Here is a 24133-nt window from a genome sequence, read left to right as displayed (position 1 = left end):
GGTTGCTTCCATGTCCTGGCTATTGTAAATAGAGCTGCAATGGTCATTGTGGTACATGACTCTTTTTGAATTATGGTTTTCTCAGGGTATATGCCAGTAGTGGGATTGCTGGGTCCTATGGTAGTTCTATTTTTAGTTTTCTAAGGAACCTCCATACTGTTCTCCGTAGTGGCTGTATCAATTTACATTCCCACCAACAGTGCAAGAGGGTTCCCTTTTCTCCACACCCGGGAGATGGGCTTTTGAGAGAAGGACAAGGAGCCAGAGGGGAGATGGGCCCCTCCCTTCCCACACCAACAGGTTTTCAGGGTTTGGCAAACTGTGGTCCACAGGCCAAATCCATACAGATGCCAGTTTTTGTAGAATGGTTTTCACATTCTTAAGTTATTTTTAAAATCAAAAGAACATTATTTCATGATATATGAAAATGATACGAAATTCAGATTTCATTGTCCATAAATAAAGTTTTTTTGGAGCACAGCCTTGCTTGTCCATTTATATATTGTCTATGGTTACTGTCACATACAGCAGCGGAGTTGAGTGGCTGTGAGAGAGACCGCATGGCCCACAGGGCCCTTGAGTCATACCCATCCTCACCTCGGATCCTCCTTCTCTGAAACTGAATGTCCTTCCCCCTACCTGAGGCTTTTCCCTCCGCCCAGGCTTTTAAATATCCTTGTGGTCTTCATGTTCCTCCCAGATCCTCAGCTTCTTTCTTCCAGGACACTTCTCCTTCCAGATATGCTCAAGACCTATCTTACTTCAAACAGACAAACAGCACTTCATCAACTCAAAAGTCCACTTGTGCTGCTGCTCTCCACCTCCAGTCTCTATCCCCGCCTTTCGTTATTCACCTTCATCCAGACTTCTGACCTCATCAGTCCCCGCCTTTCGTTATTCACCTTCATCCAGACTTCTGACCTCATCAGTCCCCGCCTTTCGTTATTCACCTTCATCCAGACTTCTGACCTCATCTATCCCCGCCTTTCGTTATTCACCTTCATCCAGACTTCTGACCTCATCTATCCCCGCCTTTCATTATTCACCTTCATCCAGACTTCGACCTCATCAGTCCATTAAAACTAGTCTTGCTGAGTCATTGGTGAATTCCTAGCTGCTGGATCCAGTAGTTTCCCCAGTCCTATCTTCCTTGTTTTCTCTGATATTTAACATTTTGATCATTCTCTTTTCCTTGAGACTCTTTATCTTTTGGCTTCTGTGACATCCGTCTCCTTTGCTTCTCTTCCTAATTCCCCAGCCCTGTCTCGCACTCATCCATCAATGGCTTCTCTTCTTTGACCAGTTCCTTAAACACCGGTGACATTCAGGAGCCCGTCTTTTGTCCTTGTAGCCAAGATTTTACTGAGCATCTACTATATGCCAGTCCCTGTATTGAAATACTTTATGCAGATTATTCCTAATTATTACAACAACCCCAAAAAGATCGATTTTGTTTCCTTGTTATATACAGGAAATTGAGACTCAGCTTAAGTAATTTTCCCAAGGTTACACAGTAAGTGGCAGAGCTGTGGCTTGAACCAGCCTGCTTTAGTGTAAAGTAAAGTCAGCTATTATCTGTGTACCAGAGACTCCTGTAGATTTTCTTTTTAGCTTCCAGCCTATATGTCTGTCTACTAGACATTTCTACCTGGCAGCACCTCAAACCCAACTTATCGTCTCTCCCCAACCCCCATCCAGTCCAAAATTGGTATGTGACCATCTCTTTGGTCATCCAGGCCCCAATCACGTGAGTTGATCTTGACTTTGCCTCTCCCTGACTGCTGCCATGCCTCAGCACCCAGTTGTCACTACAGCCACTCATTTCTCCCCTTTTAATTTCTCTGCAATTCATCTCTCATGATGTCCACTATCACTTCCCTAGTTCAGATTCTTCTCATCTCTATCTTGGACTATTGTCTCCCTTCTCTTAATCTCTACCCCTTCTTCTATTCTCTTAGCCTTCCAGTCTGTCTTCCATAGCTTCCAGAATGATCTTTTCTAAACCCCACATCTGATTGTGTTGCTATCTTGGTTAAAACCTACTGATGGCTCCCATTGTCCTATTCCTCTACTCTATAGCTTAACTAAGGAGGCTTCACCTTATTTTTCTAGATTCTTTTTCCAGTCTCTTGCCTACTCAGATGTGTTTGTGGTCCCCTGTACCAGCGTACTCATATATCTCTCCAGTGTAGTTCTCAAGGTGTTACTTCTTTCTGGAATGCCCATCTCTTCCGGTTTGTCTGAGGAACATTTTTTCAGTTTAATCCCTACAAAATGGACAAATAGGCAAACCAAAAAACACCCTCAGTTCAGAGAGCGTGCCTCAGCTTCTGAGCCTTCACTGTGTCCAGTCTTTCTTAGAGGGGTTACGTTTCCCTTTTTTATGCTTCCCAAGCACCACGGGTGTGTATCTGTTGTCCGACTCAGCACAGTGTATAATAGTTTGTGCGCATCTGCCTCATTAAAATGGTGCTCTTTAAAGACAGAGCTTTATGTCTTGTTCGCCTTTTTATCTGTGGTATCTAACTTGTTGCCTGCGACATAGTAGTTCATTAACTGTTGAATGAATACCAGTAGTGTGGTGAGAGCTATGGACTGAAGCTTTGGAGAAAGATGAGGATTAAGGGATGAAGATTTTTGCTAAAGCTGAAGAATAGGCAGAACTAGCACCCCGATATGTATAGCATCAGATCAATGACAAAGTCTTTCCACAGATGCTTTATCTCATTTTATTCTGCTCAGAAGCGCCGTCAGACAGGGCAGGCATTCAGTTTTGCCTTTTAGAAATGAAGAATCTTTAGTTCAGAGACGTGAAAAGACCTACCCAAAGTCCTGAACCTAAGTGCCAGAATTCAGTCTTCTCCAGCCAAGGCTATGATGCTTCCCCTGAACCAATGGAGAGATGGGGAAGGTTTGGGAGATGAGAGAGAAGTTTCGGGCTAAACCTACATTTAGAGGTTAAAGAAAAGGAGTGAGTGGCTCAGGGAAGACGATAAAGAGCCCCAGAGAATTACTGTATGGTGAAAGACAAGTTTTCAGAAGGAGAAGCATTGTCGATGAGATTTTTTTTCAAATACTAAAGGAAAATTGGGAAGGAGGAAAGAGTTTTACCACCAGGAAGCTCAAGAGAATGGTTTCGTCCGGTGAAGCCCACCTGGCTGAGTGGTTCCACAGGCATTGAGGGAGGTGGAGGCACCTGTGGATAGCACCCTTTCCAGAAGGGTGATGGTGGGAAGGAGACCAATGGGCTGGCAGTTTGAGAAACGTACTACTACCACATAGTCCCAGAAATTCATGGTACATTTTTTTCATTCTGTAGACCTGAAAATAATGCAGTGGAAATTATGCTAGTACGTTAACTGTGCTAGTATACCTATGACTGAGTATATAAATTTCAGAATGTTTTAAACTCAATTTAACATTGGTCAATTCCAATCAAGATATAGTGCCAGACGGGTTCAAGCCCTGGTCTGGGAAGATCCCACATGCCGCGGAGCAACTGGGCCCATGAGCCACAACTACTGAGCCTGCACGTCTGGAGCCTGTGCTCCGCAACGGGAGGGGCCGCGATAGTGAGAGGTCCGCGCACCGCGATAAAGAGTGGCCCCCGCTTGCCGCAACTAGAGAAAGCCCTCGCACAGAAACGAAGACCCAACACAGCCAAAAATAAATAAATAAATAAATAAATAAATAAATAAATAATTTTAAAAAAAAAGATATAGTGCCAGAGGGCAGGATGTTCAATCAAGCCTTAAAGTCAAATTGTATTTGAATATGGGTAAGTGTAGTAGTATGTGCCCGCCTATGGGGGTAGACGTTTACTAGTCCGAAAACACTGTTCTTATATTCATTTAGAGTGTTTACCTACCTACAAGCTTGTCTCTTGGGCATTACTCTCATCATTTGTCATCCAGGTGTAATTTGGTCAACAGGAAGATTTTCCCCACTTTTGTTAGAGGGTGTTTTCTGTGTTGATGATAAAAACCTGTGTGTCTCATCTGCATCTCCTGAGAGCCAAGCCCTGGGGGGAGTTAGGCCCTGAGCAGCTCTTTTGTCCCACTGACAAGGTGTCTTCTGTCTGCCAGGTAAAGCGGTACCAGTGCACCTTTGAGGGCTGTCCCCGCACCTACAGCACAGCAGGCAACCTGCGCACCCACCAGAAGACCCACCGGGGAGAGTACACCTTTGTCTGTAATCAGGAGGGCTGCGGCAAGGCCTTCCTCACCTCCTACAGCCTCAGGATCCACGTGCGGGTGCACACGAAGGAGAAGCCCTTTGAGTGTGACGTGCAGGGCTGTGAGAAGGCGTTCAACACGCTGTACAGGTCAGCCCATTCCTCCCTGCACCACCAGCCTCTGACCGCAGCTCTGTCCTGAATGCAGGGCTCTCCCTGCACAGTACAGACGTTCACTTTCAGGGCTTTAAAGAGGACAGTAATGCTCAACTGTTGACAGTTCATTAGAGGAACTTGTAACTTAAAGATTGACACATACTAGGTTGGTTAAAAATCAGAGTCCATTTGTGTCCGGATTCATATCTCCTGGAATGACATCCTGGCCTCAGGATTTTAGTATTTAGCATAGAATAATATCTCCTGTTGGCTCAGGAGCTTGGAACCAAGGTTGCTTTCACTTCCTTCCCTGCCTCACCTTAAAGATTAACTTTTTTCTACCCCCAAGAAATGGGGAGTGGTCCACTCAGCCATTTCCCTTTTCCCCCGTTTGTGTCAAGAGACTTACATTAGTGTTCAACATTGCGTATAAAATAGCACACATAATAAATACTAGCTAACACTTAAAAAGCGCTCATTGTGTGCTAGGAAGTGTCCTGAGTGCTGATCCTCACAGCCACTGCTCAGGAAATGGAAGCACGGGGAGGTTTTGTAACTGGCTCAAGGTCCCCCTTCTGGTAGAGGAGAACAGAATTTGAGTCCCAGGCAGCCTGGCTCCAGGGTCACACACTCACACCTCTACGCCATATACTTCTCTGAATTTCTCTGAGCACAAAATGTTGGCTACTAATGTATTACGGCTATAGAATTCTTATGCACTTGACGCTGACGCACATTAAGCTGACGTGGGAAGGCTCTGTAGTACATTATGACAAAGGGGATTTCTCTGGGGTATCTTGCAGGCTGAAAGCACATCAGCGGCTTCACACAGGGAAGACGTTTAACTGTGAATCTGAAGGCTGCAGCAAGTACTTCACCACGCTCAGTGATCTGAGGAAGCACATTCGAACCCATACAGGAGAAAAGCCATTTCGGTGGGTCTTGCTGTTTTCTATTTGTCACTGACCAGGTTTCAGCTGAGTGTTTTGATGTACTCTAAAATTTTTCAAAGTGGAAAGGAAATTCCCTTCACTGGTTCTTTGGGCAGTGTTTGCTTTCCCCAGGATATTTGTAACCAACTACTGCAGATTGGAGGAGTGGCGATGGATTCCAAGAGCATCCCTACCTACTCTGCGGATGGTGGCCTCTCTGCCTCATTCTTTCCCTTTCTTTCTTTCTTTTTTTTTTTTTTAATAAATTTATTTTATTTATTTATTTTTTTATTTTTTTGGCTGCATTGGGTCTTTGTTACTGCACACGGGCTTTCTCTAGTTGCGCTGCACGGGCTTCTCATTGTGGTGGCTTCTCTTGTTGCAGAGCACGTGGGCTTCAATAATTGTGGCACACGGGCTCAGTAGTTGTGGCTCGCCGGCCCTAGAGCACAGGCTCAGTAGTTTTGACTCACAGGCTTAGTTGCTCCGCTTCATGTGGGATCTTCCCGGACCAGGGCTCGAATCCATGTCCCCTGCATTGGCAGGTGGATTCTTAACCACTGTGCCACCAGGGAAGCCTCCCCACCCCTTTATTTTCAAGAAACGCTTGTTGAAACTCACTTACGTGGTGGGTACTTTTATCAGTGCTAGAGAAATACTAAGATACCGGCTCTCCTTTTGAGAACCTTAGTCTGGTGGAAAAGAACCACAAGTAACCAGACAGTATCTGAGACTGAGATGCTGGAAGAGCTTTGAGCACAGAGGCAGGGATACATACCTAAGAAGAGGTGAGGAGGGAAGGAGGAAATGAGGGGAAATGAGGGGTAGGGATGCTTAGGCTACTGGTGCAGATATTATTTTCTTTTATCACTTGTTCGGTTGTTGCTTTGTAATATGTCATGTGTACATACAGACATATAGGAGCATCCATTTTTATCTGTAGATTTCAATTTATATATATATATATACATATATGGACACACACATATATATTTAATTGATGCATGTATAAATATAAGGTTGAAGGAAGGAGTTGTATCATCTACTTTCTCCTCTGCTCATAGCATTTAGCGTGGTTCTGGGCATTCAGCAGGTATTGAAGAACAACTTTGGGATGATTATATGACATTTTTAACAAGGTAATCAGTTTGTAAGGATTCCCCCTAAATGTAATATAGATATATTACTGAAAATTGCCCATAAACAATGTCTTTGAATTTGACAGGAGGGATTGCTCTTATGTTCATGGCATTAAATATGCTACCTTTCTGTTCTCAAATCACTCATCTCATTAGGATACCTAGAAATTGAAAAGTCTTCAGGGACAGTCAACTCTTAAACACCAATTAAATGGAAATGTGTTTCAAAAATTACAGATGCATTCCTGAGTCATGGCCCCTCTAAAAGCAAGAGTATTTAGATTCTAGTTGGTTACTCTTCAGCTGCTGTGAAGCTTGGGTTACTTTTTTCCCCATAGGGCTGTCAAGGGGACTCTGATTTCTATTCAATCACACGCATTTTTATCATGATTAAAACTGCTGATTTTTCTTGAATGTTAGATGGGGCTTTAGACACAATGATTTTATGTACTTAAAAAGTAAAATGCTTTAGGGCTTCCCTGGTGGCGCAGTGGTTGAGAATCTGCCTGCTAATGCAGGAGACACGGGTTCGAGCCCTGGTCTGGGAGGATCCCACATGCCGCGGAGCGGCTGGGCCCGTGAGCCACGGCTGCTGAGCCTGCGCTTCTGGAGCCTGTGCCCCGCGACGGGAGGGGCCGCGATAGTGAAAGGCCCGCGCACCGCGATGAAGAGCGGTCCCCGCACCGCGATGAAGAGTGGCCCCCACTTGCCGCAACTGGAGAAAGCCCTCGCATGAACCAAAGACCCAGCACAGCCAAAAATAAATAAATAAATAAATAAATAAATAAATAAATAAATAAATAAAATTAAAAAAAAAAAAAAAGTAAAATGCTTTAGAGAAGCTTTCTATTTAAAGAAATAAAATATGTTGGCTTATAAGAAAATGCATTCATTTTCACGTAAATAGTTACTGAATGCCTGCTATGTGCAAGACTACAGCAGATGTAAAGAACTACATGGACCCTGCCCTCAAAGGAGTTATAATCTAGGAGAACAGATAACAAATGTATACACATAGAGATAAAATAAGATTGGGAATGACAGATGCCATAAAAGCAGCATGTAGATAAATGCCCTCGGAGTTCTAAGGAGGAAAATATTACCTCTAGCTTTGGATATCAAGAAAGTAAAAGAGAAAAGCTCTCTGAAGATTATAGATAATTACATTACAGCCAGTATGTTCTGACTGATTTTGTTCTAGTGTTGTATTTCAGGCCCCATGCCTATGTGAGAGCCTCTGTACCCACCACTGCTATTCCTTATATTCCATTTGCAGTAGATTTTCCATATGTGTTCTCATTGTCAGTAGAATTCTGTTGTGTAATTCATCAGAAGGCTTGTATTGTTAGGGCTCTCAACATGTGCCTTACTTGTAGGACAAGAAATACTTATCCTGGGCCAACCTCTCCCTCTGATCCCCGATTTGACCTTACTTTTCCAGGGACCTGTCATCATTCCCATCTGTAAAACCAGTTTCACTGAGCTGATCATAGTGTTCTGAGCAGTTGCTTTAATTTAAGTTTGTATTTACAAGAGATATTGAAGATAAAGGTCTATTAGCTAATGACTGCTATCCTCTCTGCTTAAACAACTTACTTAGGTGTGATCATGATGGCTGTGGAAAAGCATTTGCAGCAAGCCACCACCTTAAAACTCACGTCCGTACACATACTGGTGAGTTTAGGCTAATTTTTATCTTTTAACCTTCATTGAGTCAGTAAATATCTGTACTTCCACTGAGACCTGTAGAGCTTTGTGGAGAGAGCAGGCCTAATCATTTGGCCTTCACCTATAATGTTTGAGTTTCTTTCAGAGGTAAAAAGGATCTAAAGATTGGACTTAGGAGTCCAATCTTAAGAAATAAAACCAATGCAGAGATTCTCAGAAAAGAATCTGGGGGAAAAAAACTAATCTTCTCTTTTAACTTCCCAGGAGCAGGCCATTCTCCATGCTTTGCTCTACATTAAATTTTAGGACTGGAATGATTAACTTGTAATTTATCCAACTTATTACTTGAACCCTTATTAGAATATTTACTTCCCTCTGTTAGGGGAAAGTAGATGTCTTAATCCAGTGAAATGATTTTATGGTAAAATTAATACCTCTTGTCATTCTTGCAGGTGAAAGACCCTTTTTCTGCCCCAGTAATGGCTGTGAGAAAACATTCAGCACTCAATACAGTCTCAAAAGTCACATGAAAGGTCACGATAACAAAGGAAATTCATACAGTGCACTTCTGAATCACAGTGGATCAGAGGTGTGCAGTGTTTTGTCTCTTGTTTTGATCTGGGCACCATAGAACAGCAACAGTTGTGTGTATATCAAAATAAAAGGTTAAAATGCCTTCTCTCTAAATCTGTTAGTGAGAGAGAAGAAATCAGTGTCAAGATCTATGTCTTTGTGATGAGGTGGTGGAAGCCAGAAATTCCACCAGGCTCCCTGTGCTTCAGCCCCTGATTCGGCTCCACCTCCCCTCCGTCAGGTATGGTGGAAGAGATGTCTTGGAACCAGACGTCTCAGAATGGCTTCCAAAGTGTCAGCCAGGTGCTCTCAAAGGGTGTTGTTTTCCCATTCATGTCTATAAAATGGTACGTCTGCACTTGAGTTTGGGACATGAGTTAATGATTTGCTTCACACATTCATTAATCCATCACTGGAGAACCAGGCGGAGTCTGGGGGGTCCCCTGCCCTTTTGAATTGTCTGCAGACCAAAAGGTTTGAGAGCCACCGCCTTAAGGCACTGAACCACAGAACAGGACTCTGCAGAGTTTTAGGTGGTTTTGTCTGTTCTTCACCAAGCCCTTCCACCACATTTCCCTCTCCCCTACAGCTTCTTTCCGGAGAGGTCCTGGGATAAATTTACTGTTATTACTTCTGATATGGTATTGGGTAACTTACCTTATGTCTTTTGAACCCAGAAACTGAGAACTGTTATTATTTTGCTGTTTCATAAATAAAGAAACTGAAGCACACTGACCCCCTTTTGAATAATGCAGTTCTTAAAGTATGTAATACAGTTTTGATCTGGGGAGAGGCAGCATAATTTAATTCTGTGGTTTCTAATTTTTAAAGAACAAAGGATCCCTTTAAAAGGACTGTGTTTTGAATGTGTTTCATTAGTAATAACTCCCCCTGTGTTTTATTAGTAACAATAACTAATATTTACTGCATTTTTACTATATGCCAAGTGCTGTGCTGTTTTTCTGTGAATTATCTCACAAGAGGTCAGTATTGTTATTATTCCCATATCACTGATAAAGAAACCTGAGGCAAGGAGAAATTAAATAACTTGCCTAAATATCCAAAGCTTGTAATTAGTCCCCTTTAGGCAGGCAGGCTGATTCCAGAGCCTGGTTCTTGACCCCTATGTCGTAAGAGGCAAAACAGCACTGGTTGCGAAGAGTGTGAATTCACATCCAGGCTCCACAACTAGTCACATGACCTTAGGCAAATGACTTCTTTGCGCCTCAGTCTCTTCCTCTGTAAAACCAGATGAAAATACTAAGATTTGAGAGTCCTTGTGTACAAAGCTGCATTTGTGAAGTCATGATCAATTTTCTTGTTTTTGTAACAATCTGAGGACAGTTTCTTGCCGGCAGTCTCTATGCGTTGGAGGGCCCTAGTGCACAGTGCCCAGACCTCGCCTACTCTGGATGGCTGTTCGCTCCCCAGGGGAGGGAATCTCCTCTAGTCTCAGGCTTCCAATGCCATCGAGATTGCCTTTGAGTCCTAAATTTATATCTCCAGCCCGGATTAACCTTCCGCTTGATGTCTCCACCCGGCTGTCACCTAGGTTTCCCAGTCTTGACATGTCCCAACCTGTTCCTCCTGCAGTCTACCCCATCTTAGTAAATGGTGCAATCTACCCCATCTTAGTAAATGGTGCAGTCTACCCCATCTTAGTAAATGGTGCTTCTGTTTTTCTAGTGGAGCAGGCCAAAAATCGTAGAGTCATTCTTGACTCCTTTTCTTCCCTCCTACCCCCCACCCACCAGCAAAGTCTATCAGCCCTACCTTGAGGCTATATCTAGAATCTGATCTGATTACTTCATTCAAGCCACTGTCATTTTTTTGGCCTGGATTACTGCAGTCACCTGCTAAGTGGTTTTCTTAGCACCTTTCCCCCTCTTCTCCCCACTGCTACTCTGTCCATGTCTGTCCTCTGCTCATAACCCTTCAGTAGCTTCTTGTATCACTTAAAGTAAAAGAATCTTTACAATGGTCCAGAAGGCCCTAGACACTCTGTCCTGGTCACTTCTCTCACCTCATTTACATCACTTCCTTTCACTTTAGCCATACCATCCACCTTGTGGTTCCTTGAACAAGGGAAGCCCACTCTTGCCTCCGGGCCTTTGTACTTGCTATACTCTGTGAAACACTTCTCCCATGTATGTGCATGGCCCATGCCCTCTTTCCTTCAGTATCTGTTCAAAGTCCACCTTATCTAAGAGGCCTTCCCTAATCTAATAAAAGGGCAGCTCTTACCCTGGCCTTCCCTACTCCGCTTACCCTCCGTAGCATGTATCCTCATCTTGTATACTGTATATTTATTTGTTTTTTTGTCCGCACCCCCTCCTCACACTAGAATGTAAGCTCTCTGGTGGCGGGGACTTTGTTTTCTTTATTATTGTATCCCTGGGCCTGGAACAGTGCCTAATACATAGTAGATGCTCAGTGAGTATTTGTCGAATGCATGTGTGAATGGGAACAACTGACCCATGAGGTGAAGCAGGGTTACCACATGAGGTATGTGAATTCCAGCTGGCATTCTAGGAATCCAGAACTCAGAGTTAGCTCAGGCAGCCATATATGAATAATAACCCCTCAGTACCACTCTGAGTAAGGGTCCCTGAGATGCCCATGCTGGGGACACAGTGATGTAATGGAAGGAAGATGGACTTTCAGTCAGAAGCACTGGGTTTGTGTTATGCTGATTAGCTGTGTGATTTTGGATAGTTCACTGCTAGTCTTAGCATTAATTTTCTCATACTTAAAATGGGAGTGTGAAATAATACTTCAAAGGTTTATATGAATAGTAAATGAGGTCATGTGAAATTGCTTTATCAGTGGTAAGACCAATTGTACAGATATTATCCATTTCATATTATTATAGCTTTTGTTACTCTGGAGCCTGAGTCATGAGGTAATTCTTAAACTCTATTAACGATCTTTAAGAATGTAAGAGATTTCTTCTTAAGAATATCAGGATTTTAAAAATTGAAATAATTCACATAGCCCTTGCTTTGAATGGTTTTTTACTCTCTAGACATTTGGAACCTTAGGGACACTGTAATCAAGTGTTTTATTACCTGATAGGCTACTATAAATCCTGATTTTTTTTGTTACTTAATTAGAATTTTTTTTTTTCTTTCACAGGATACAAATCACTCACTTTGTCTGAGGAATTTAAGCCTTCTGTCCACAGATTCCGAATTTCAAGAAAATTCCAATACAGTAAGTGTACCTGTGATATGGGTGCCATTAAAATGAGTGCAAGAATTGAGCCCTCCCTTTGGTGGGAAAATTGAGGGAGGCCAGTCTTTGAAGTCTCTCAGATTGAGTTGTGTTCAATTACTAACCATTTAGGGTGTTGTGCTCTTGTTTCCTGATAAGAGCTCTCATTGGAGAGGTTGTTCTCTCTGACATGTAGTGCCTTTTGACCTAGATCACTCACTTGATAACCTCCTGCCCCAGAAAATGTCTGTCTTTATTCATTTAGCAAATATTTCTTGAGTGGCTACTCCGTCGGGCAGAGTGCTGGTGCTGAGCTTGTGGTGGTGGTGAAGTAGGTGTGGTCTGTCCTTGAGGAGCTTAAAATTCATCCACTGTAAGGGGGAGCCAGGATCCCGTTTCTAGACTTTTCTCAAGCCCTGCCAGTCTGACCAAAGTCGGTTTTTTCCTTTCTTTGAGCTCACTACACGGGGGTTCTGAGGAGGACCTCCTCTACAGGCCCTCTGCTAGGGGAGAGCGCCAGTGTCTCTTGATCTGCTTGCTTTGGTTCCCTCTGCTGTTGCCGCGGCTCCATGATGCATCTTGCAAACTGCCGCGTCGGTCCTGAGCTCACGCTCCTTCAAGAGGGTCTGTGAGCTTCACTGGGTCACCGCCGACCCTGGTGGTGAAGTGTGCATTTTTTGTTGTTTTTCTCTGGTAAGTAAATACAGCTTAGGTCAGATTTTCTGTGCGTATATGCATAATAAATAAGGAGGAATCAGTGTGATAGGAAGGATTTGAACAGAGACTGAGCGACTCAGGATTGCTGTGAAAAAGTGTTTCTCAAAGTGTTAATGGTGGAGTCATCTGCAGCTCTTCTGCAACGTAGGTTCTTGGGCCTCTCCCAAACCAACTGAGTCAGTATCCTCCGGGAGGGGCACCTGACACTGCAATTTTATATTAGCACACCAAGGCCTGGGTTCTCCTGGTAATGGCAGAACTGCTCTTATCAGACCAGCCCTCCCCCAGAAAACAACTGTATATGCTGGACAAAATATAAAAACAACTACTTGAAGGCACCAGAGAGCAACCCAGACAGGCAGAGGTAACGCTTGGAAGAAGGGGCCACTGGGAAGATAGCAAAGGCACTGGATGGGTCTTCAGGCTTTATGGTTTAATCCATCTCAGGGCAAGTCCTGGTTGATACCAAACAAGATGGCCCAGGCTCAGTAAACACTGCGTCTTACTGGCTTGACTAACCAGAGGACAGAGTTCAGGGCTACCACAGCACCTGGAAAGTCAGGGGGATGGCCTGGAAAGGAGAGAGCCACAATGGTGGGGGGTCCTGAGTTCCGTGTATAAGCTTTGTCCAAATCTCTAGTTGACCCCTGAAATGTGGGTGTGTGGGGCAGACACTTAAGCAGCCCAGCTGAGGCTAAAGAGCTGGACAAAGATTATAGCTGCCATCCACTGCAGGGAAGACAGAGCTTGGAGTTGGAGCATAGCCAAGTCAGCGGAATGTTAAAGCAAACACCAAATACGCTTCCAAGACGTGTAACAGAATCCTGAGTCTCTACAACATATCATTTGCAATGTCCAGGGTTATCCAAAATTTGTAAACATAAGAAGACACGGGAAGGGACTTCCCTGGTGGTCCAGTGGCTAAGACTCCACCCTCCCAATGCAGGGGGCCCAGGTTTGATCCCTGGTCGGGGAACTAGATCCCACATGCCACAACGAAGATCCCACGTGCTACAACTAAGACCTGGTGCAGCCAAATAAATAAATAAATATTAAAAAAAAAAAAGAAGAAGAAGACATGGGAAAACATTACCCCTATTCAAGAGAAAAGGTAATCTATGGAGACTGACCCCAAGATGAGCTAGAAATTAGAATTAGTGGGCAGACATTTCTAAGTAGCTCTTAAATGCTCAAGCACATAAAGGAATATGCTTGTAATGATTTAATAAATAGGAAATCTCAGCAGAGAAATAGAAACTATAAAAAAAAAAATGTTCCAAATGGAAATTCTGGAACTGAAAATATATTGAAATTTTAAAATTCACCGGATGGGCTCAACAGCAGGTTGGAAATGACAGAAGAAAGAATCAGTTAAATTGAAGAGAGATCAGTAGAAATTAACCAATCTGAAGAACAAAGAAAAACATTAAAGAAGCACTTCGTATGATTGTTTGGCATATTCACATTTCAGAGCTAATGCTCTAAATGAAACTAATGCACTGCGTGGCCAAGGTTGCCCTCTAAGCCACACAACCTAAAATTTCTGGGTATAATATCTCCTTAATCTCAAGCGATCGTATGAAATGGTTTAGGCATCCACTCCCTGGCTGGGGCTGTGACATATGACTGAGGAGCTTTCTGAAGCCCTGGGGTCACCAGGTGAGGAATCATATGAGGGGACATTGAGTACTTGTTAAAAAAAAAAAAAAAAAGGAAAGCTTTTTCTGCCATAATTTACAGCAGCAAGAGAGAGGCCTGCTCTTCTCCCCTGGAATCAAATTATATGTTGTCTCCTTGTCACCCAGCATTTATCCCAGAACTGGAAATAGGCTCATTTTTAGTCTTTCAACTAAGACCACAGTTCCTTGAAGTAATAGGATTAATTTTGCTCTGCTTGCTTTAAAAAAGAAAAAAAGATGATGAATTGTTAAAATCAAATGATATATTTTTATGAGATCATCATTTTCCAGGTTCCTGGGCAGCCACATGCTTGTGTGTCCGAGGAGTGAACTTGGGCTGAAGTGCTGGGGAGTGGCCCGCTGGGCCTTTTGGCTCCTGAGCTTCAGGATCCATCCTGTTCCCAGACGGCTCAGTGTTCTTGTGTCTCTTTGCTCCAGGCCCCAGAGGCTTAGCCTGTTCCTGTCTCCTCTGCTTTGGGGGGCACTTCCCACTCACTCTGCCCCCAGGGTTGTTGCCCTAAAGCCTGGTAGTGGCTGAGTCACGGGCCCCTCAGCACCTTACTTTTTTCTTTCTTTTTTTCTTTTAGTTAAGAAAAACTTTTTTAAAAATTAATTAATTAATTAATTATTTGGCTGCCGTTGGGTCTTCGTTGCTGCATGCAGGCTTTCTCTAGTTGCAGCAAGCAGGGGCTACTCTTCGTTGCGGTGCTCAGGCTTCTCATTGTGGTGGCTTCTCTTGTTGTGGAGCACGGGCTCTAGACGCGTGGGCTTCATCAGTTGTAGCACGTAGGCTCAGTAGTTGTGGCTCACGGGCTCTAGAGCTCAGGCTCAGTAGTTGTGGCGCACGGGCTTAGTCGCTCCACAGCATGTGGCATCTTCCCAGACCAGGGCTCGAACCCGTGTCCCCAGCACTGGCAGGCGGATTCTTAACCACTGTGCCACCAGGGAAGCCCCAAGAAAAACTTTTTATTGAGGTATAATATACATGCAGAAAAGTACACCTGGATGAATCATCACAGTTCATCACATCCAGGTAACCAGCACCCAAATCAAGAAACAGAACATTCCCAGCACCCCAGAAGACCCCCTCAGTCCCCCTAACAGCCATTACCTCTCCCTAAGGATAACCACTGTCATGACTTCTCACAACCTAAGATGAGTTTTCCCTGTTTTTGTGTTTTGTATAATTGGAATCATGTGGTATATACTCGTTTGTGCTGGCTTCTTTCTTGCAACATTTTGTTTGAGAAATTAATCCATGTTGTTGCATTTAGTAATAGATTATTCATTCTCATTGTTGAACAGTATTACACTAAATGAATATAATAGAGTTTGTTTGGTCGACTGCCCTTGGGCATTTGGATAGTTTCTAGTTGGGAGCCATTACCATAGTGCTGCTTGTAAACATTCTTGCGCATAATCTTTTGAAGTCACACAGACTCATTCCTTTTTTTAACAGTGTTGTTCCTGATAACGATTCGTAAACAGGTAGAACAAAACAAACAACCGCGAAGGAGTTGCAAAGCTGTAATTATAGCTTAGTGGTAGTTGTTAGCTCACCACTTTTCAGAGTGGGTGGCACATCTTTATTGGGTTTAAAATAGTGGCTTCTAATCAACACTTTAAGGACATCAGTAGAATAGAAAATATCAGAAGACATTGCACGTAGTAAGGATAGGATCTGCTTCATAGACTTTTGTTTCAGTTGTACATACAGATATGTATGTAACATGAAACATATATATATATAATATATTTCCTACTTTGTGTCATGATGAAAAGTTTGAAGGCACTGCTTTGGCCTGTGATTCTTAACTCCCTCTGGACTGGAAGCTGGAAGCCTTACCTAGGTCTCTGCCTTCAGCTTCTACCATGCTGGCCATCAGCTTCACTGAGCTTCCCCTCTCATTCTGCCAGTTGTGGAGTCATGCAGCATGCAGTCCCCTCTTGGCTCACGTGGGCAGTTCATCTCGGAGGCCCTCTAGATTGCTGGACGGCTCCACTCGCCGTGCTTCCGCCCAGCCCCAAAGAGATCCTTCCCCCTCCCGGAAGCCAAGTTGATGCAAAATGCCCTTAAAGCTCAAGCTGGCACCAGCTCAGAGTCTAGCCTGAAGATGGGTGTTGTGCAGTCTATACCGTGCTTTTAAATTGTTTTCAGTTGCTTGTTTTCAATTATAAATCAGTAGGTTTCACGTAAAAGTCCAGGTTTCGGGGCTTCCCTGGTGGCGCAGTGGTTGAGAATCTGCCTGCCAATGAAGGGGACACGGGTTCGAGCCCTGGTCTGGGAAGATCCCACATGCCACGGAGCAACTAAGCCCGTGAGCCACAACTACTGAGCCTGCGCATCTGGAGCCTGTGCTCCGCAACAAGAGAGGCCGCGACAGAGAGAGGCCCGCGCACCGCGATGAAGAGTGGCCCCCGCTCGCCGCAACTGGAGAAAGCCCTCGCACAGAAACGAAGACCCAACACAGCCATAAATAAATAAATAAATAAATAAAAATTAATTAATTAATTAAAGAAACGTTTAAAAAAAAAAAAAAAAAAAAGTCCAGGTTTCGAACCGGCCCTGAGCTCTGGTGACCCGCTGTGTGTGTGTGGCCCGTGGCCGCCCTCAGCTGAGCCCGCAAGTGTGGCCGCGGCTTTGCCACAGCCCCTGCCCTCTGCTTCACTTCTTTCTGTTGCTCCCTGGGCTCTTGCACATGGTTGCCTTTGCCACCCTCGCTGCACAAAATGCGAAGTGGAGGTGGGCTGCAGGGAAAAGAATTGCTGTTTTTCCCCTTCCCTTAGCTGAAGGGAAGCCTGGAGGTGGTGCCTATCAGCAGTCAGGCCCTCGGGTCACTAGGTGCTCTCTTTTGTTTTCTCATATCTTATTTTTTCATAAATGCCTCTGACCTTTTCTTAGTTGTAAGTTACAAAGAAACTTGCAATGACAAACAGTAGTGAGTCTAAGGCCATCACTATTGTCTGTCATTTTAAGTTTCCTTATATTGTTTGATTCACTACCATGTGTACATATTAGAATAGCATAGACATTGTGTAATATCCTTGGAAGATATTCACAATATGTTATTATTGTGTTATTATTATGTTGTTACATGAGAAAAGCAAGTTCCAAGTAATAAATATACAACCCCATTTTTATGTAGAATTTGGTCTTTTAGAGCAGGGGTCAACAAAATTTTTGTAAAGCGCCAGATAGATATTTTCGGCTTTGTGGCCCATACATCCCGTCACAACTCCTCAAATCTGCCACTGCAGTGCAAAAGCAACCTAGACAATCCAGAAATGAACAGGAGTACCTGTTCCAACACAACTTTATTTACCGAAACAGGCATTCAGCCAGCAAGTCAGTTTGCCGACTCCTGCTTTAGAGTGTTTGAGGACCCAGATCTTCAGCATCTGAGGCTTAGGGAAATAAATGTCACCTTGGGAAAGGAGAAGTTAGAAACAGGAAGCATATCCAGAGATCATTCTAGTAATTTAGTTTTTTTTTTTTAATAGATTTATTTATTTTTATTCATTTTTGGCTGTGTTGGGTCTTTGTTGCTGCGCACAGGCTTTCTCTAGTTGTGGCGAGCGGGGGCTACTCTTCGTTGTGGTGCACGGGCTTCTCATTGCGGTGGCTTCTCTTCTTGTGGAGCACAGACTCTAGGCGCGCGAGCTTCAGTAGTTGTGGCACACAGGCTCAGTAGTTGTGGCGCACGGGTTCTAGAGCGCAGGCTCAGTAGTTGTGGCGCACGGGCTTAGTTGCTCCGCGGCATGTGGGATCTTCCTGGACCAGGGCTCGAATCTATGTCCCCTCATTGGCAGTCGGATTCTTAACCACTGCGCCACCAGGGAAGCCCCAGAGATTATTCTAGTTCTGCTGCTCTGTGTTCTCTCATGGTGAAGACCTGCTTTCGGATGGCGAGCCTTACACTTTTGTCTCTGTCTCTGACACAGGGCCAGAACACTTTCAGCACACTTTCACCAGCAATCATTTTTGAACCAATGTTCCAGAAGTCAGATGATCCAGCAATTCAGGAAGATCCTCAACAGACAGGTTTGTTATACAGACTCTCTTCCTGCCCAAATCTCTGCACTGGGAATGGGAATTCACACTTGTTGACACAGTGTAGATGTCAAGCACAGTGAAATATTTCAGTTCCTTTAGTGAAGTGTACTTTCAGTGAGGGGTCAGAAAAGGATGGGCTTTTCAGTTCAGTCCATCTTTTTTTTCCCTACTTCCCTCATCAAGGGTTTACTTGAGGATCTACTTTCCCTGGACCCTCAAAAGAAGAGGGTCCCCTTTTCCAAAAGCTCTTGTTGGCTTTAAAAAGTGAGAACAGTTGTGAGCTCTTTCTCCTGATGTGACACCTCCGTTCATGAGTGGGCAGGATCCACAAACCAAACTTCAGATGCGTAGATCAGATTGTGTTTGAATGAAAATCTGTCCGTGAAGCTTCACAGTAGTCAGAAAGTGTGTTCACTGATCATATGCCAAGAAAAGGATGTCTAATCTCTTTTCCAGAAAAGCTGTAGGACACATTTTTTTATGGTTAGACCCATACTAGGTCTTCACGTTTAGAGAGTAAGGTTGATCGTGAAGCCTGGTGCTTTGACTGGAGGGGTCATTACATGAAAAGCAGAAAGCCAGCCTGCCAGCATTGGAGGAATCAACTGTAACAGACTTCAGCTGTCTTTGGTGTAGCCCATAATGACTGTGTTTTCGTGGCTCATATGAGGCTTGGAATATGTATATATATTTCTATTTCTTTTTCTTGCCAGCTGCCTTGATTGAAAATTTTAATGGTGATGCAGAGTCAGTCAGTGATGTTCTGCCATCCACAAGACATTCAGCATCTTTATCTATTCCACTTGTACTGCATCCTGGCCTCTCCGAGCCACCCCAGCCTCTACTACCAGCCTCAGCACCGTCTGCTCCTCTGCCTGCTCCCTCCCTAGGAACTGGTTCCCAGCAAGCTGCATTCGGCAACCCCCCTGCTCTCTTACAACCTCCAGAAGTGCCTGTTCCCCACAGCACACAGTTTGCTGCTAATCATCAAGAGTTTCTTCCGCACCCCCAGGCACCGCAGCCCATCGTGCCGGGACTTTCTGTTGTCGCTGGGGCTTTGGCATCAGCAGCGGCAGTGGCGTCAGCCATGGCAGCACCGCCTCAACCACAGAGTACTACTGAGCCCCTGCCGGCCATGGTCCAGACTCTGCCCCTGGATGCCAACTCCGTCCTAACTAGCAGTCCCACCATAACCATCACCCCGACTCCCAGCACGGCTCTCCTGCAGCCCAGCCTCGTCATGGGAGAACAGAACTTACAGTGGATACTGAATGGTGCCACCAGCTCACCCCACACCCAAGAACAAATTGTGAGTTTTATGTGGGAATGGATCCCGTGGGCTGGAGTGTATTTCCGTGGGTGACGTGTGCAGAGGCTTTTACTTCAAAAAGGAAAACGGCTGTCATATCCACCCTGAAACATGTCATTCTAACACTTAGTCATTTCCCCATAATCAAGCAAGTATAAACCCAGGAATGCTGCAGTCAGTACCTGCAGTGGAGGGGTCGGGGCAGAGAAACAGCCTTCAAGTTTACCTGGATATTTCAGCTGTGGTCTAATCCTGTCAGCTAGGACAGGAGAGCCTGAGAACATTTCAGGAAAGCGGGTTCTTGTCCAGGACAGAGTCCAGACTGGGATGAGGGACCGATGTGACCCCATCAGATGGAAGCAGACGGCAGTAGCCAAGTCAGAGACGTGATCTGTGCTCCCAGAGCAAACCGTAGAGCCATTTTCTACCAAAGGGTGTGGTCTTGATGACTAAGGAAATGACTTGGTCGTTCAATTGAATATATTTTGAGGGCCTGCTATTTATCAGATACCACACAGGATACTCTTGGGGATATGGAAAAGTGAAAAAACCACGATCTCTTTTTCATAAAAACCTATATTCTAGTTAAAAAGGCTAAAATGCCTAAAAGAAAGTTAACACTACCAGTAGGTAAAGTGTCAAATAAAAATAATGGTAATAAAAAATAACAATAGCTGTAATTTATTGAGCCCTTACTAATGTGTATAGGCTTACTGTGCTAACTAAGCACTTTTTAAAATCGAGGGTCTAACATGTGCCAGTCAGTACCTTAGGTACCTTATTTTTAGATTATATTTTTTTCAGGTTTTATTGAACAGATAGAACAGAGAATTTCCATACGCTTCCTGCTCCCTGCCCCCACCAGCCTAGTTTTCCCTTTTATTAACATCTTGCATCAGTGTGGTACATTTGTTATAATTGGTGAATTAATATCGATGCATTACTATTAACTTAAGTTCATAGTTTACCTTAGGGTTCACTCTTGGTATAGTATGGTTCTGTGGGTTTTGACAAATGCATGATGGCATATATCTACCATTACAGTATCCAGAATAGTTTCACCACCCTAAAAATCTCCTCTGCTTCACTTCTTCATCCCATCTCCCTCTCCCCCTCTCCCTAAGCAACCACTGATCTTTTTATTGTCTCTATATGTCTGTATCTCTAGATGTCACTCACCATGCTAAGTACTTTTTAATGATTTAATCACAACAGGCCTAGGAGGTAGATATGATTTTACCAGTGGAGAGCTGAGGCCCAGAGAAGTTAATTGACTAGCCCAAGGTCACACAGCTTACAAGTGGCGAAGCACAGACAGACCAATCCCAGAGCCCATGCTCTTGACTGCTACATCGTGCTGCCAGATGAGGGGTTTAGAGACTAAAGGCTTGTTGGGTGGGCATACAGGTCAGGTGAGCCTTGAAGTATGAGTAGGATTTAGATGGAGAAAAGGATATACTAAGTGGGAGAAAGTCTGGGTGGATGTATGATGCAGTCAAACAAACTGGAAAGGTAGGTTAGAGCTAAATAGTGGGTACTCAAATTCCATAAATGGGGTGGGTGCCAACCACCTCTGGAGGCAACCTGGTTCCAGTCTTAGGTGGCCAGAGTCACTGGAAGGGTCTTTTCAGCCTTATGAGCCAATCAATCTGCCTCCATGTAGTTGGGTTTTCTGGTTGGTACTGTTGTTTTCATTATTCAAAATTATTTTCAGGGACTTCCCCGGCGGTCCAGTGGTGAAGACTCTGTGCTTCTGCAGCAGGGGGCGCGGGTTCAGTCCCTGGTCGGGGAACTAAGATCCCGCATGTTGTGCAGAGAGGCCAAAAAAAAAAAAAAGAAAATTATTTTCATTATTTTTATTGTTCATATATTTGCTGATGGCTATGTACAGAAAGTGATCATACTTTCTCATTTATGATAGTGGCATTTTTTTCTTTTTTCTTCCAGTTTTATTGAGATATAATTGACATACAGCAGTGTATAAGCTTAAGGTGTACAGCACAATGACACAAGCTTCGTGAGCATCCATCATCTCATAGAGATACAGAATTAAAGAAATAGAAAAAAATGTGTGCGTGTGATGAGCACTTTTAGGATTTATTCTTTTAACAACTTTCATATTAACCTACAGCAGTGTTAATCATGTTTATCACATTGTTCATTACATCCCTAGTACTTCTTTATCTTATATCTGGAAATTTGGGTCTTTCGACTGCCCTCATCCAATTCCCCCTCTCCCCACCCCACCCCTGCCTCTGCTAACCACATATGTGATCTCTTTTTCAATGAATTTATGTGTTTGTTTTGAAGTATGATCGACCTACCTGTGTTAGTTCCTGTTACACAACATAGTGATATTTCTGTACATTTCAAAATGATCACCATGTTAAGTCTAGTTACGATATGTCACCATCCAAAGATTTAGATACTTATTGACTGTATTCCCTGCACTGTACATTTCCTACCCGTGACTCATTTATTTTGCAACTGGATTTTTGCACTTCTTACTCTCCTTCACCTATTTCTCTCCTCCCCTCTGGCAGCCACATGCCTCCATGTAGTTTTTAATCTTCTTTTCCTGGATCTGCCCTGGAGAACTACATGGAACAGCTCATTCCTTTTCCACCCAATTCATTTTCATGTATTTAAGTATAGGTCTCATTTCTCCATCATTATTTTATAGTGTCCTCTCCTGTAACTTAGCCAGAAGCTTTCACGTTCCTCCTAGACTCATCTTAGAGACACTTTTTTTCCTTAAAAGGATGAAAGATAAAGCCCTTTTTAAAATAAGACTTGAAGAAAGCAGAAACCCTATAGCCAGTTGAATCGGAAGTGTACTAAAGTGAGGGGTGATTTCTGGGCATGGCCCGATAGTCCTACTTGGTAATCATATAAAGAGCTAGTGTTTGCTGAATGCTCACGGTGTGCCCTGGGCTCCACACACATCATCTCATTTCATCCTTTTGGGGGCCTTTGGGAGAGTCTTTGGTTGGCGTCCCTGTTTTTACAGATGAGGAAACTGCGACTCTAAGAGGTTAAATTACTTGCCTGACCTCAACAACTAAGTGGCCCAACTTGGACTTGAATCCATGTGTGACTGAGTCCAGGGCCTACCCTTGAGCACGTGCCCCATGCAGCTTACAGCACACTGCCCAGGGCCTTCACAGGAGGTCTTCCGCCTGTGAGAGGGAGTCTTAGCCTCTTCTTAGCATGCAGCTTAGTCCTTGAGGGGAAAAAAGAACTTTCCAGTCTCCTAGAAGTATTGGGGGTTGGCAGGGAGTGGAGAGCTTAGAGGGGAAGCTAGCCCTGGGGCTCCCTCTGAGAAGACCATCCACGTGAGAAAAGCAACCTTGGAGGAGCCTTTGGGTGCACAGAACCTACTGGATTAGGCAGCTGGGAGACAGCCAAGGAGTAGGGAGGGGACAAAGCCGGCTACACTGTCAGCACTGAATGTCAAACAGTGCGGTGACCTCATGTCAGAGCACAAACAAAAACACCGCTCAGTACAAAAATCCCTGAACACTGAGGGTTTTCTGTCCTCTTGGATGACCATTACAACTGGGGAGGCTTTATTTAGGCCCTTGGAGATCTGCCATATTTGAGTAGCCATAAATGTGATTTTTTCTTTTTTTTTTTTTTTTTCCAGCAGCAAGCATCTAAAGTTGAGAAGGTGTTTTTTACCACTGCAGTACCAGTAGCCAGTAGCACAGGTATGAAATTCTGTGTTAGCTTTAAAAGGAAGTCAACTCTCTGGGCCCCTTGGGGCACAGTTAGTTAATTGTTGCTTTGCCCGGGATTTAAACATTTTTTAAATTAAATTTATCACGTTTGTATTATTAGAGTATTTAATATTCTTACAACTATTGAAAGTTACTGGACTTATAGCATAAATACCACATGTAACATTCTTTAACTAGTAACGGTTCTTTCCCTTTCAGATATAGCCTTTAGGAAATTCCCTGGTGGTCCAGTGGTTAGGACTCTGCACTTCCACTGCAGGGGGCCTGGGATCGATCCCTGGTCAGGGATCTAAGATCCTGCAAACCGCACTGCACGGCCAAAAAAATAAAATAATGAAAAAACAGATATAGGCTTTAATGTAGCCAGAAAAAAGTCGGAATCACAGTTCATGCTAAAGAGAGCAGCTGTTAATTCACTGGACTCTTTTCTAATTACAGTAATGAAGAAACAGCATCTAGGTCAGAGACTCTTATAGAGCTAAACGGTCCTTTCTCTCAAACTCTTTATTTTATAGATTAAGAAACTCAGGCCCTGAAAGATTAAATGAGTCCCCCAAATTCATAAGTGAGTTTGTGGCAAAGCCAAAGCACTAGGTCTTGGGCCTCCTGACTCCCTCCCATTCTGTTCTCTGAGCCCCTTGGTCTCTAGCTCTTTTGAGACACACAAAGCCTGTGTGAATTCAGAGTGTGCATCTGCACAACACACATATGCAAAAGAGAAGGAATGTGCGTGCACACAAGGCTGGCTGTGTGTCTGAGACGGGGCTGCAAAGGTGAGC

General features: G+C 43.9%; 1 protein-coding gene across 3 annotated transcripts in view; it reads left to right on the top strand.

Annotated features, from left to right (window-relative positions):
• MTF1 (metal regulatory transcription factor 1) overlaps positions 1-24133 on the top strand; it is a 44754-nt gene that overhangs the window by 14170 nt on the left and 6451 nt on the right. For 2 of the 3 annotated variants that reach the window (XM_007182553.2, XM_007182554.2), the window contains exons 3-10: positions 4086-4324; positions 5134-5265; positions 8002-8075; positions 8522-8658; positions 11778-11855; positions 18194-18293; positions 19019-19614; positions 23261-23324. In XM_007182553.2, coding sequence (XP_007182615.2) covers positions 4086-4324; positions 5134-5265; positions 8002-8075; positions 8522-8658; positions 11778-11855; positions 18194-18293; positions 19019-19614; positions 23261-23324 — 1420 coding nt within the window. The remainder of the gene's footprint in view (positions 1-4085; positions 4325-5133; positions 5266-8001; positions 8076-8521; positions 8659-11777; positions 11856-18193; positions 18294-19018; positions 19615-23260; positions 23325-24133) is intronic. The other variant, XM_007182555.2, reaches the window with a different exon arrangement.

This window comes from Balaenoptera acutorostrata, chromosome 1 (assembly GCF_949987535.1).
Source record: "Balaenoptera acutorostrata chromosome 1, mBalAcu1.1, whole genome shotgun sequence".
NCBI lineage: Eukaryota > Metazoa > Chordata > Mammalia > Artiodactyla > Balaenopteridae > Balaenoptera > Balaenoptera acutorostrata.
This window is presented reverse-complemented; position numbering and strand designations above follow the sequence as displayed.